Source organism: Aegilops tauschii, chromosome 7 (genome assembly GCF_002575655.3).
Source record: "Aegilops tauschii subsp. strangulata cultivar AL8/78 chromosome 7, Aet v6.0, whole genome shotgun sequence".
Taxonomy (NCBI): Eukaryota; Viridiplantae; Streptophyta; class Magnoliopsida; order Poales; family Poaceae; genus Aegilops; species Aegilops tauschii.
In genome coordinates, this window is record NC_053041.3 from 253,940,790 (window position 1) to 253,952,641 (window position 11,852).

General features: G+C 43.3%; 1 protein-coding gene across 1 annotated transcript; it reads left to right on the forward strand.

The window, feature by feature from the left end:
• The first annotated feature begins 585 nt into the window (after window positions 1-585).
• Window positions 586-2,376, forward strand: LOC109774344 (cysteine protease 1). The gene is made up of 2 exons (XM_020333062.4): window positions 586-1,670; window positions 1,806-2,376. The coding sequence occupies exons 1-2, from the start codon at window positions 985-987 to the stop codon at window positions 1,894-1,896; spliced, it is 777 nt and encodes a 258-aa protein (XP_020188651.2). The 5' UTR covers window positions 586-984; the 3' UTR covers window positions 1,897-2,376.
• The last annotated feature ends 9,476 nt before the right edge of the window (window positions 2,377-11,852 follow it).

Below are 11,852 nucleotides of genomic sequence, written 5' to 3' on the forward strand. Positions count from 1 at the left end.
GTACTACTGCTCTGGAGCGGTACTACCGCTCCCAGAGCAGTACTACCGCTTGTAGCACCCAAGCGGTACTACCGCTCCGTCCCGCGGTACTACCGCTGGGACCAGAGAGAGCACACAGTTGGGGGCTAACAGCGGTACTACCGCTCCGGCCCGCGGTACTACTGCTGGGACCACAGAGAGCATACTGAGAAGAGAAACGAGCCCATCATCGAAACGGAAAGGCTCGGAGGGAGGGGCAAAGGAAGTGTACGTGATGATTCCGCCCTAGCCTTTCCAAAATGGACCCCCTCTTGATAGAACGGCGATCCCTATGAAACTAGTCCACCAAACTAATTCGAAAGGACTACCGTCTTCGCTTCAAGCTCCGAGGGGAGGGAATCGTCTCGTGCCAAAAGGATGAATCTCTGAAAAACACTCAATGCACACGATTAGTCCGCAAAAGCATTGTCATCATTCACCAAAACATCTTAGGAAAAAATATGCCCTTACAGCATTAATCTTGATGCATGTAGATAGTTGGTTAGTAGATCAACTAGTTGTGTTGTCACCGGCGTGCGTGTGCGTGCATCGCGTCAGTAGTTAGCTGATTAGTCGGCCGTGAGTTAGTGGCCGGTTGGGGTGGCCGGGTCGTGCGTGCATGCATTAGATGGATATGCTAGCTACGTGTGTGTGCCGGCCAAGTAAACGGGCTGCATGTGTGCGGTTGGTTAGTGCGTGCGTGGCCGAGTGTGGCGGCCGGCCCTGTGTGAGCCAGAGTATAAATCCCCCGTCTCTGTATTGGTTGCGTGAGCCGGTGTTGTAGCCATGTAGCCACCGTAAAGAAGAAAATGATTGGGGCGTTCGTGCGCCCGCTACGGCGTTCGTGCGCCGGCCCGGAATTTTTTGTGTCTTGTGTCTTCTTCTACCTCTAGCCGAGAGTGAGAGAGGACTGCGGTTCCAACAGAGTGCGCGAGGAACGGGCAGAACAGCGGGTGCAACGGCGGGATGATGGAGGACGCGTTCGACTTCATCGCCCGGAACGGCGGCATCGACACGGAGGAGGACTACCCCTACACCGCCAAGGACGGCAGGTGCGACCACGCCAAGAGGAGCCGCACGGTGGTGTCCATCGACGGCTTCGAGTCGGTGCCGGAGAACGACGAGCTGTCGCTGAAGAAGGCGGTGGCGCACCAGCCCGTGAGCGTGGGCATCGAGGCCGGCGGCCCCGAGTTCCAGCTGTACGAGTCGGGGGTGTTCACCGGCAGGTGCGGCACGGAGCTGGACCACGGCGTGGTGGCGGTGGGGTACGGCACCGACAATGGCAGGGACTACTGGAGCGTGCGCAACTCATGGGGCCCGGACTGGGGCGAGGACGGCTACATCCGGATGGAGCGCAACGTCACCGCGAGCACCGGCAAGTGCGGCATCGCCATGATGGCGTCCTACCCCGTCAAGAACGGGCCCAACCCGTCACCCAAGCCACCAAACCCGCCGAAGCCGAAGCCGGTGGCCTGCGACCGCCACAGCAAGTGCCCGGCGGGGAGCACCTGCTGCTGCACCCACGGCGTCAGGAAGACGTGCTTCGTCTGGGGGTGCTGCCCTGCCAAGGGCGCCACCTGCTGCAAGGACGGCGCCACCTGCTGCCCGTCGGACTACCCCGTCTGCAACGCCAGAATCGCACTTGCTCCAAGGTACCATCAACCACTATCCAATCTATTATCTATTGTGCTCTCGATCGGTTGGTTTCTGGGACTAATTTGCATTGCACGAATTCGTTGATTTTGTGCTGATATTTTTGCATGGATGTTTCTGGTTTTGTTTGACAGAGCAAGAACAGCCCGTACACCGTGGAGGCGCTCATCCGTACTCCGGCCAAGCGAAGCAGGACAACGACACTTACACAACTGGTTGATTTAGTGTTCTCCGAATTGGACATCTAGGCTCTGAGTCTTTTCTAGTATTATTTTTTAGCACATAGCTACAATAGTATTAGGACTATTTGAAATTTGTATCCGCAGGAATATGTACATACGAGATACGAGAATTTCCACCTTGTTGAAGATCAGACATTCTTTGTATCTATTGTTTTCCTTTTCCTTTGCATCTCTCTGTTTCCAGCTCTATCTGTTTATGTTCTTCAAATTAGTTATGATTTACATTAATGGTTTCAAGTTTGTCATGATTTAAATTGGGTGCTTTTTTTAGAAAAAAAAATGAATTTATTACAAAAGTTCATCAAAAGTAGAAAGCAAGCATAATAAGAATTACATCGAGATCTTTGGACAACCGAACAACCACTATTGCCGTCAGAACAAGTTGTCAATGCGTTGTTGTCGCCGCCCCCCTACCGAACTTTGTCAGTGACAGCCAGGGAGACTTTGTGCACGTGGCCCTAAGTACCAGTGTCCTGTAGCCGCAGTCGTTGTTGTTGAACCACTGAATTGATATGAAGTACCAGACATCAAATCTTGCCATCGCCCACGTGTGACGAGAACCCTAACCTCGCCAATCTTGCCATCGCCCACGCGCGAAGAGAACCCTAACTTCGCCTCCCCAAGGAGACGACATGAATCTATCTCAGAGTTCTGTCCAAACGGATGAACTCGAGGAGGCCCGGAAGACTAACTCGAAGATGAAGCGTTGGCATCCACCCAAGCGCCAAACTTGCAAGGACTAAAACCCCTAACCTAAACTACTAGCTGGATCCAAGGCACCGGGATTCTCCTACCGGCCATCGGAACGATAGGTGAATCCATGTGCTCGCTAACGGAGCCTTGAAGGGTCGAGTGTGCACTAACTGCTAAATTGGGTACTTATTCATAATATGTACTATCATCACTCATGGTGGGAAAGACGGTGTAGACTAACTCCATTGAGCGACACCAAGCAGTACAAATTTTAAAACAATTAGGCAATTTCTCCCGACCCAACCCTTTCCCAAAACTTGATTCCAAGTTTAGTGTGCTCGTCCCGATGGTGATAGCACTGTGGCAAGATGGCGGCATTCAATCGCCTGACTCCATTGTCGTCTCGTCAGACTGGTTGAATTTCTCTAGATTGCTTCGGTGCCAAGACGAAGCGAGAGGACCAGCGACACCGACAACCAGCATCGTACTTGCCCGACATCGAGAAGCGTGGCCACAATCAGTGGTAGAGGAGCGTAATTGGGCCGGCGTCGAGGAATGGCCCCGACCGACTGGGGTGAGCAGGGAAATTTGCGCCTCGAGTTCTGGTGGAGATGTCGATATGCTCTATTAAGTTGGCCTACAGAAAGGAAGCATACCACCAAGTAGTATAGGATTGTTTTCCCGTGTACTCACCTATTGGGCGAATCCTCTTTCCTAGATTCTTTTCCAAAAATAATCAGATAGGTCTTTCCTTAGTTTTTTAAAAGAAAAGGTCATCATGACTAGTTTTATTCATTCATCCAAATGTCTACATCATCTACTAGTTTGCCGATCAGGAAACTAGAGAGATCACCATCCCAAGTGCTAGATAATTTGATACAAAAACTAAATCGAGCTAGCTCCTGAGCTACACTATTAGCCTCTATTACAATGTTTAAACTTGATCTTTCTTATTCATATAGCTAAATCCACAATCTCGTATAAACATCATTGTTGTGTCCCATCACTGATTATTACCAGCGCAAACATTTATAATTTCTAAGGAGTCCGCTTCCCATCTCTAACCGCTGGAGGCTCAAATATTTTGCAAATGCCAATCCACCCTTCAAGGCTATGACTTTTATTGTGACTGCGTCAGTTGCATTGACATAGAAAGTACAACTAGGATCAATTCCCTCTAAAATCTCTTAGAACAATAGCAGGAGCACCCGCGCCTTCTTCCACATGAAATGAAGCATCAACATTTATGGCTGCACTTCTTCCTCGAGTTTGCCTTCTGAGCTTCAATCCCCCCCGAGTTCGTCCATTTGGATGTAGTGTATGGAGCTCCGGTGTAGATTCCTGTGGTCTCCTTGGAGCAGTCAGGTTAGGGTTTATCATCATGTGACGAGATTAGGTGTCCGGTGTTTTAGATCTATGCAAAGGTTCAACGGCGATGATTGCGGTCCTAGGACACTGGTCCTTAGGGGCATACGCACGAAGACTTCTTGACTGCCATCGACAAGGTCAAGCCAACTTCTGGTTGGGGAGTGGTAATAGTGGCACGTCGGCGGCTCGTTCTGGCGGCAGTAGTGGTCGTTCGGTGTTCTCGGAATCGCGATGTAATTTTTATTGTTTTTGAGATACTTTGTACTTTCGGTGAAGATTTTATAATAGATCCGATTCTTTTGGAAAACATTTATCTTCACCGTCTGAAATTCCAATTTGCTCCACCTGTTTTCTCTATCAGGCTGAACCATTTTCTTTCTGCTAGCGTTTGCGGTGATTGTTGTAATAGAGAATTGTTGATAGTACTAGGTTTTGGAGAATTGTTATCCATGCGCTCCTTGTATCCAACTAGACCAGCCAGTAGGCTGATTCTTTTAGATCAAATCAATCTAATAAGAACCTTAACCATAATTTACGTCATGATTAAAAAAATGTACCATTGAGTAACATAGTAGGAGAATAGTCATGATTTAAGTCTATTGTTTTGTATACTATTTTGAGATGGGTATTTATTCATTATTAGTAGTCAATGGTAGTACTTAAAACAGACTTCTGGAACATGTGTCATCGGAGCACACTTTTTGACCACCCCAAAACAAGTGCTTAAAAGTTTTGAATTTTTTAATACGAATACGCATGCATGTGATCTAAGTACCTGAAATTTAGTTCAATACTACGTTGTATTGCACGCTGCAAAAAAAGACAAAAATTTATTTCAATAATACGTTGTATTGTACACTACAAAAAAGACAAATATTGGCCCAAAATCAACCAAAAAAACAAGCCCTAAATTCGCATGTATTTTGTCTTTTTTTAATCTCTCACATGCAAGCTCGTATATTGATGAAAATTTGGCCCGTTATACTGCACTGCTATAGGTGCATTTACACAATAATTTGGAAATTTTCAAGCCTTACAATTCCATTTTTCTTACTTTTAAAAAACATGCTCCAATGCCCCCGTTCAGATGCCACTTTTTGGGGTAGTGCAGCACTACCGGGCGAGTCCTTTTCAGGAAAATAAAGAAAAAACAAATTATTATAAGTACTCGACTACTGGGTAAATCATCTTTTTTTTTGCGAATATACTGGGTAAATCATCTATTCAAGAAGGTAAAAAGGAAAACAAATTGAAATAGGTTGACTAGTGTGGAATTTGATCCATAGATTTGTCATGAATTGATTACTATATTTAAGTGGGGTATTTATTCTTTATAACTATTCAATGGTACTGGCCTACTGGGCGAATCCTCTTCAAGAAACTGAAATAAAAATAAACTATTGTTAGTAATCAATGTACTGGCCTACTACGCTCGTCCGAGTATATTGTTCCCCTCGTATTTTTTTTGTTGAACTTTGATTTTAAATTTAACTAATAAAATATATCTTTTATGTATTTAAAATAATATCATTTGAAACTTCTTCAAATACGTATCCAATGCTATAAATTTTATGGTGTATAACTTAAATTTTTGGTCAAAATTTGACCCAAATGCAATGGGGCTTATAAATCCGGACGGAGGTAGTACTCGATAAGTTCCTATTCGAGAACGTAAAAAGAAAACGAATTGATCAGAGTCGAATTTGATCTAGATTAGTCATGATTTGAATAGTATATTTAAGTGGAGTATTTATTTTTATTCCAAATATGCTACAACCCTACCGGGGGATCCTTTGAAGAAAATAGAAAATGAATGACCAGAGTGAGATTTGAACCCACACCCTTTCGGACCAGAGCCTTAATCTGGCGCCTTAGACCAACTCAGCGATCTGATCATTATGCTTAGTGAAACAATAAACGCCTTCTTAATCTTATAGAACAGAACGAAAGGAAACTGACCAGATTTTTCACAATAATGATGCCCAACAAATGAACGACGGAACCCCACTCCCCAGCAGAATATGGACAGCCCTAAAGAAAAAAAACAGGATACGGGTATGCGATGTAGCGTTCGGCTCGAATCTTGGATGATACGATGACGCATCACTCGATCGTGTACAAAAAATTGTTGTTGTGAGGATATAATCGAAAATGCCAAGACCGAGCTCCATGGAGGCCTTTATTTGAAAAATTCAAAATTCAAAATTTTTAGTTTCAAAAAATTATAAAAATAAGTACAAATATACCTACATACATAATGTAGTGTGCAAATTTTCAGGTCGAAATACATTGAAATGTGAACTACACAAAAAAGACAAATCTGAGGTTTTTTAGCATATGTACTGTCCATCCTCAAAGTCCATGATTTTGTTCTTTTTGTGCAGCTTGCAATTTGAGGTATTTCATCCTGAATTTTTTTCACACATACACTTTACATCCTTGCATACATGTGCATTTTTTTCCAAAAAAATTTGAAACTTATTTTTTTTTATTTTGATGTTTTTCAAAATAAAGGGCTCCATGGAGCTCGGTCTTGAAAATGCCCTACTCGGATATAATTCCTTACTAGTAGAACGCCCGTGCGTTGCCACAGGCCTTTGAAGGAAACAGATGCTACTCACCAATGGCAGAGCTTGGGCCGCATCTTAGGAAATGGGCTTGGTTGGGGGGACCAGGCTTGGCCAGATTTCAAATGATTTGTCGTAATTCATAGAGACGCTCCACAACCCCTGCACATCTCTAACAATAGCTACTTTATTTTGTCCTAATTCTCTCACATGATCAGCAGCGCACCCATCGGTAGCACAACTTGAGATTAAAATAGTTCAGTTTCAAACAATATGAGCACTATCCTAACTAGCCCATAGATACTTCACTGATTTTAGAATCTTCCTTGAAATAAAATATTTTGAATTTCTGTTGTCCATAATAATAATATATAGCAAACATGCCTGTGCATTACAAAAGGATAGACAAAGCGAACTTACGGCATCCATCGTGGCCGAAATAACCGCTCGCTACAGTTTTCCATTATAACTGCTGGAACACATTTTTCCGCCAACCAAACGCACCATTATTTCCTTCTCAAAAAGTAACATGGGTCCAGCTCACTCATGCATTTTCATCAAAAATAATACCAAGAAATATATACAATACAACCCGTGACAAATGCATAATTGCTCCTCTCTTAGACATTAGCGCAAGCCCATTTGTGCTATGAAGATGAAGCAGCACAAACAAATGAAATAAAAAAGAGAAGTACTTTTCATTTTCAACCCAAAGACTTTGCTACTGAAAACCACAACTGCCCATCAGAATGAAAAGAAAAGAAAAAATCTGCTTGGCAGCACGCTCAGGCAGAATCCTAGCAGGATCACACACTGGGTAAGGCAGAGGTGCATAGTACCCCCTCTGTTCCTAAATATAAGATTCCAACAAGTGACTACATACGAAGCAAAATGAGTGAATCTACACTCTAAAATATGTTTACATACATCCGAATATTAAAGTCCATTTAAAATATCTAAAAAGACTTATATTTAGGAACGGGAGTATATTGTTTTGTGATTTATGTACTGGTCGAGTTTTGCTCACCACGGACCTATGCATCAGGCTAACAACATATGAGCAAAACTCGACTGATTTGCTGAAGAACTAAAAGTGCCATCACCTGTTTACAGAAGCCATGCATGCTGCTGCTGCTGATTTCTTTCTGCTCTTCTTCTACATTTAGGACAGTAAAATCATGCCTAAAGCGAGCCCTTTCAGCGATTTGTATTCCGTCCATTTTCATGATCTAAACTTTTCTTGTCGTTGATCTCAGCAATCTCTCCCGTACTGGCCCAGCTGTCCTATGAGCTGCTGCTCCACAGGTCGAAACGGTGCTCTCTGGTAAACTGGGCCGTAGGCCAGCCCAGGAACAAATTGCTCGTGGCTCGATACAGCGGATTCAGCCCAAGGCAGCAAACGGACTCCCGTCTTCGTAAAATAAAAAAGAAATCGCTCGAGGGAGGAACAAATCGGGGGCGGTCGATAGACTCGATGCAGAGAGGATGCGGCGGGCGCTCGATGCAGGCGACGTGGGCGGGCTGTGGATCCAGCCGAGGCGCGAGTGGATCCAGGGTAGGCACGCTCGAGGGAATAATTCACCATTGCCGCATCGTCGACGGGCGGGTCGCTTCGCTGTTCACTTGTTCAGTGCCCCGTTCGCTCGGGTGCGGCGCGAGCGATCGGGACTCCTTGCGGTCGAGCTAATTTTTTTAAATAATACAAATTTTTTATAAAATTTGAAAAATAATATACGGTACAGTCGGCCAGCGGCAAGCCGAGTAGGGCCCAGTCGGCCACCGGTAAGCCGATTAGTGGCTGGGCCACCCGACGCACGGCCAGTCGGTCAGGTTGGATGAAGTCGGCCAAGGGGAGGCCGATAGGCCGGCCAATCGGCTTCTGGTAAGCCGATAAGTGGCTGGATAGATGGGGTGCTGCGTGCGTGATCGATGGATGGCTGCGTGGGCATGCGTGGGCTGATTGATTTCAGTATTATATATGTGCGAGTCCATGGGTTAGTCAGGCATACGGGTATTCGGGTACTCGCGTATGCATATGCGGCCGGCCGGTGTACACATATTCGATGTATTGTATATACACCACTACACCAGGTCCTGGACCACGTACAACCCGGCCAGGTCATGCGCGTACGCACTGGCTGTAGTGCTGTACCAAGTCATGATCCTATGCTAGTACGCATCGTAGGTGGTTTTGTCATGCATCTGCACGTGCATGCATGGCCATGCAATACTGAAATCAATCAGCCCACACATACAATATTGGAATCAATCAGCCCACGTACGCAGCCATCCATCGATCACACACGCAGCACCCCATCCATTCAGCCACTTATCGGCTTACCTGAAGCCGATAGGCCGGCCTGTCGGCCTCCCCTCGGCCGACTGCATGCAACCTGGCCGACTGGCCGTGCGTCGGGTGGCCCAGCCACTAATCGGCTTACCAGTGGCCGACTGGGCCCTATTCAGCTTGCCGCTGGCCGACTAGCACCAGTCGGGTTACAGAAAGCCGACGCCGTATTATTTATGTAATTTCTCAAAACCGTATATTATTTTTCAAATTTTATAAAAAAATGTATTATTTAAAAAAAATTAGCTGCGGTCGACGCCAACGGGCGGTGAGTCGGTGACGAGGGAAGCCAATCGTCGCTTGTCGATTCGACTCCACTCGTCGGCAGTTGAGGGATAATCCACCATTGCTACAGGTCTTTAATGGCAATCAGTGTGCGTCATTCGCCTGTAAGGCACTAATGCAGGTCAGTTACCATGACGCTCCTTGCCTGTCCATATATATCCCCTACAATCCAGCTGTTCCTTCTCGCCCCCTCCACACTTTGGCAAAAAAAAATGTCTCCGATGGCCATGTTTGGCGCTTAGGTCTACACTCTGCCAGTCTTCCCTCCTTCGAACATCCCCTCTTTTTTAATCCTTGTCAATTTTTTGATGAATGCAGTTGTCGATGGATTTAAGTTGGCCTCTCCCTTGTAGCAGATTATGTCAACGAGTCAATCTCCAATGGCTAACAGACATGTTAGTATTCGTGTACTGTTTTGCCTTTCTCCACCTAAATTTTGTGTCTGATCTTGTGTGTGATGTTCTGATATAATATGATGCGTAAATAAACATTCATGCTATATATACTAATATCTACTCCCTCCGTCCCAAAATATAAGAGCATTTTTTACACTAGTGTAGTGTCAAAAACGCTCTTATATTTTGGGACGGAGGGAGTAGATTAGAATAGGATTATTCACACTGTTATAGGTGTATTTCCCCCTCTACTTTTTTGTGATTTTTTTGATGTTGTGACATAATTTTTTCCCTAAAAAAACATGCAGGCTATTTCATTTACTCCGATGTGTGAATCAAAATCTAGGTGAATATCTCCTTGTGGCCATTTTCATGAAACATAATTTCTTCTCATAAGATCCTTACATGGAATTTCTATGTGAGAATTTATTTTCGACAGTTACAACAAAGCAAGATAGATGACAATGGTCTGAAATCGCAACCTCAACTCTTTCATTGCTTAACTCTAAATAAAACATGCAAAGCAGATGGGGAGTCATGGTTAGCACCAAACCAAATGGAATTAATATATCTTCCATTGAAAACAACCAAACTTTGTCTGGTGATCTTCACATTTGTTCCTTCTTTACTCCTGCAGTCTTGTGCCCCCACCCCCACCCATGATTCTTCTCCTACGAAGCAGCAGGGGACAAGCAGAGTATGGGCAGGATGAAGCCTAGCCATTGTTTTGTGTTGTGTACGTGAATGTCGTTCTCCACTGCGTGTTCATATAATTGACCGGACTCAGTTTTGATTTGTTAAATTGGCAACATATATTTTATTTTTGCAGCTTTTTTTCTCGAAATCAGCAAAGTTGAGAGCTCGGTGAGGTGCCTCTTATTGTTCCTTTGAAAATAGGGGTTTCTTACTTTGCGATACTGGTTTTACATGTATTTTGTTTTGTTTGCCAATGCAGATATTAATCATTCATATGTAATACAAGTTAAGCTGGATTATAGATCACACAAAGAATTCCACTTAAGTCAATTATCAACATGATCATATCATGTACATCATTTCCCCCAAATAAATATATGTTCAGTAGATGATGTTTCTTCCATCTCTGCAACTGTAGTTCATTGTGCAGATCTATACGAATCTTAAGTTTTACCAATGATCAAAGTCTTCACATTTTCTTAGGAATTGCATTACTTATGCCAGACTCTTTTTGTATAAACACCATCTTAGGGCTCATGCAACATGATCGTCAGTTTAGTAATTTCTCTTGATGTGTATACAAGCAACTACTTCACTGTGTTATGTAGGACGATAGTTGATGCCACTAGAGATACTAAAGCAGTTGGAATATAGCTGCAACATCTCATCATAACATGTAGACTCGATGTGTTTTCTTGCCCATTTATGCTTCTATCGATGCTATGCTCTCCACAGAGAATGACCAAAGTAGTTATCTTTGTGTAAATTGCTTCCTTTTCATGATGCTGTTATCACTTGTACTTTCCCCACTTTATATGGGTTCATGTTATTAGCATAACTATATTATTAAGTGTGTACACGTATATTCATTCTACATATTGTAACTTAGATATTTTTGTATTCAACTTTTTTGTCACTTCATATTTGCAAAAAATATAGTTATTCTATCGAAAGAAAGGGACGGGCGCAGCAACGCACGCCATCATGGTCTAGTAAATATTAAGTTAGGACAGTTTTACAATTAAGTTTAGTCGCTTAGACATCCACTGTAACATCCCCAAAATTCTAAATTTTGGAATGTTATAATAAACAGATAGATTGGATTGATTGTTTGATTGATTGACTGAAAGTGAGTGGAATTCGAAATCTTTTGAAAGTTAAATAAGAGGGAATAAAAGGACTTTCCCAAACTTTCATTTTGCTTTTATGATCTCCATGAATTCAAATTATTTTCATCACAAAACCCTCGAGAGAAGATGACATGACTTCTTCCATTTATTTAAATGACAAGGGGTGTTGAAAAATATTTGAATTTCATTTGAATTTTTTTTCCAATTCCGAAACTTTATGCAACTCAATGATTTTCACGAGAGAAGATAAAATGACTTTTCAAAACATATGAAATATGAGTTGGGAGTTCAAAAGGATCAAATTCAAGTCCTTTTGGAAATTATTTTAATTTGGAGTTATTTGGGTTTTATTCAAATTATTTTTCTCCAAAAATAAAAAATGCAGAAAATAGGGTAACATGATTCCCTACATCAGAAAATTGGAGAGAAATAAATTTGAAATCATTTTGGTATTTTAA

Coding starts and splice junctions, on each gene's coding strand:
- LOC109774344 (XM_020333062.4), top strand. CDS start 985: ATGATGGAGGACGCGTTCGACTTCATCGCCCGGAACGGCGGCATCGAC. Junction 1,671..1,805: donor AGAATCGCACTTGCTCCAAG/GTACCATCAACC, acceptor TTTGTTTGACAG/AGCAAGAACAGCCCGTACAC.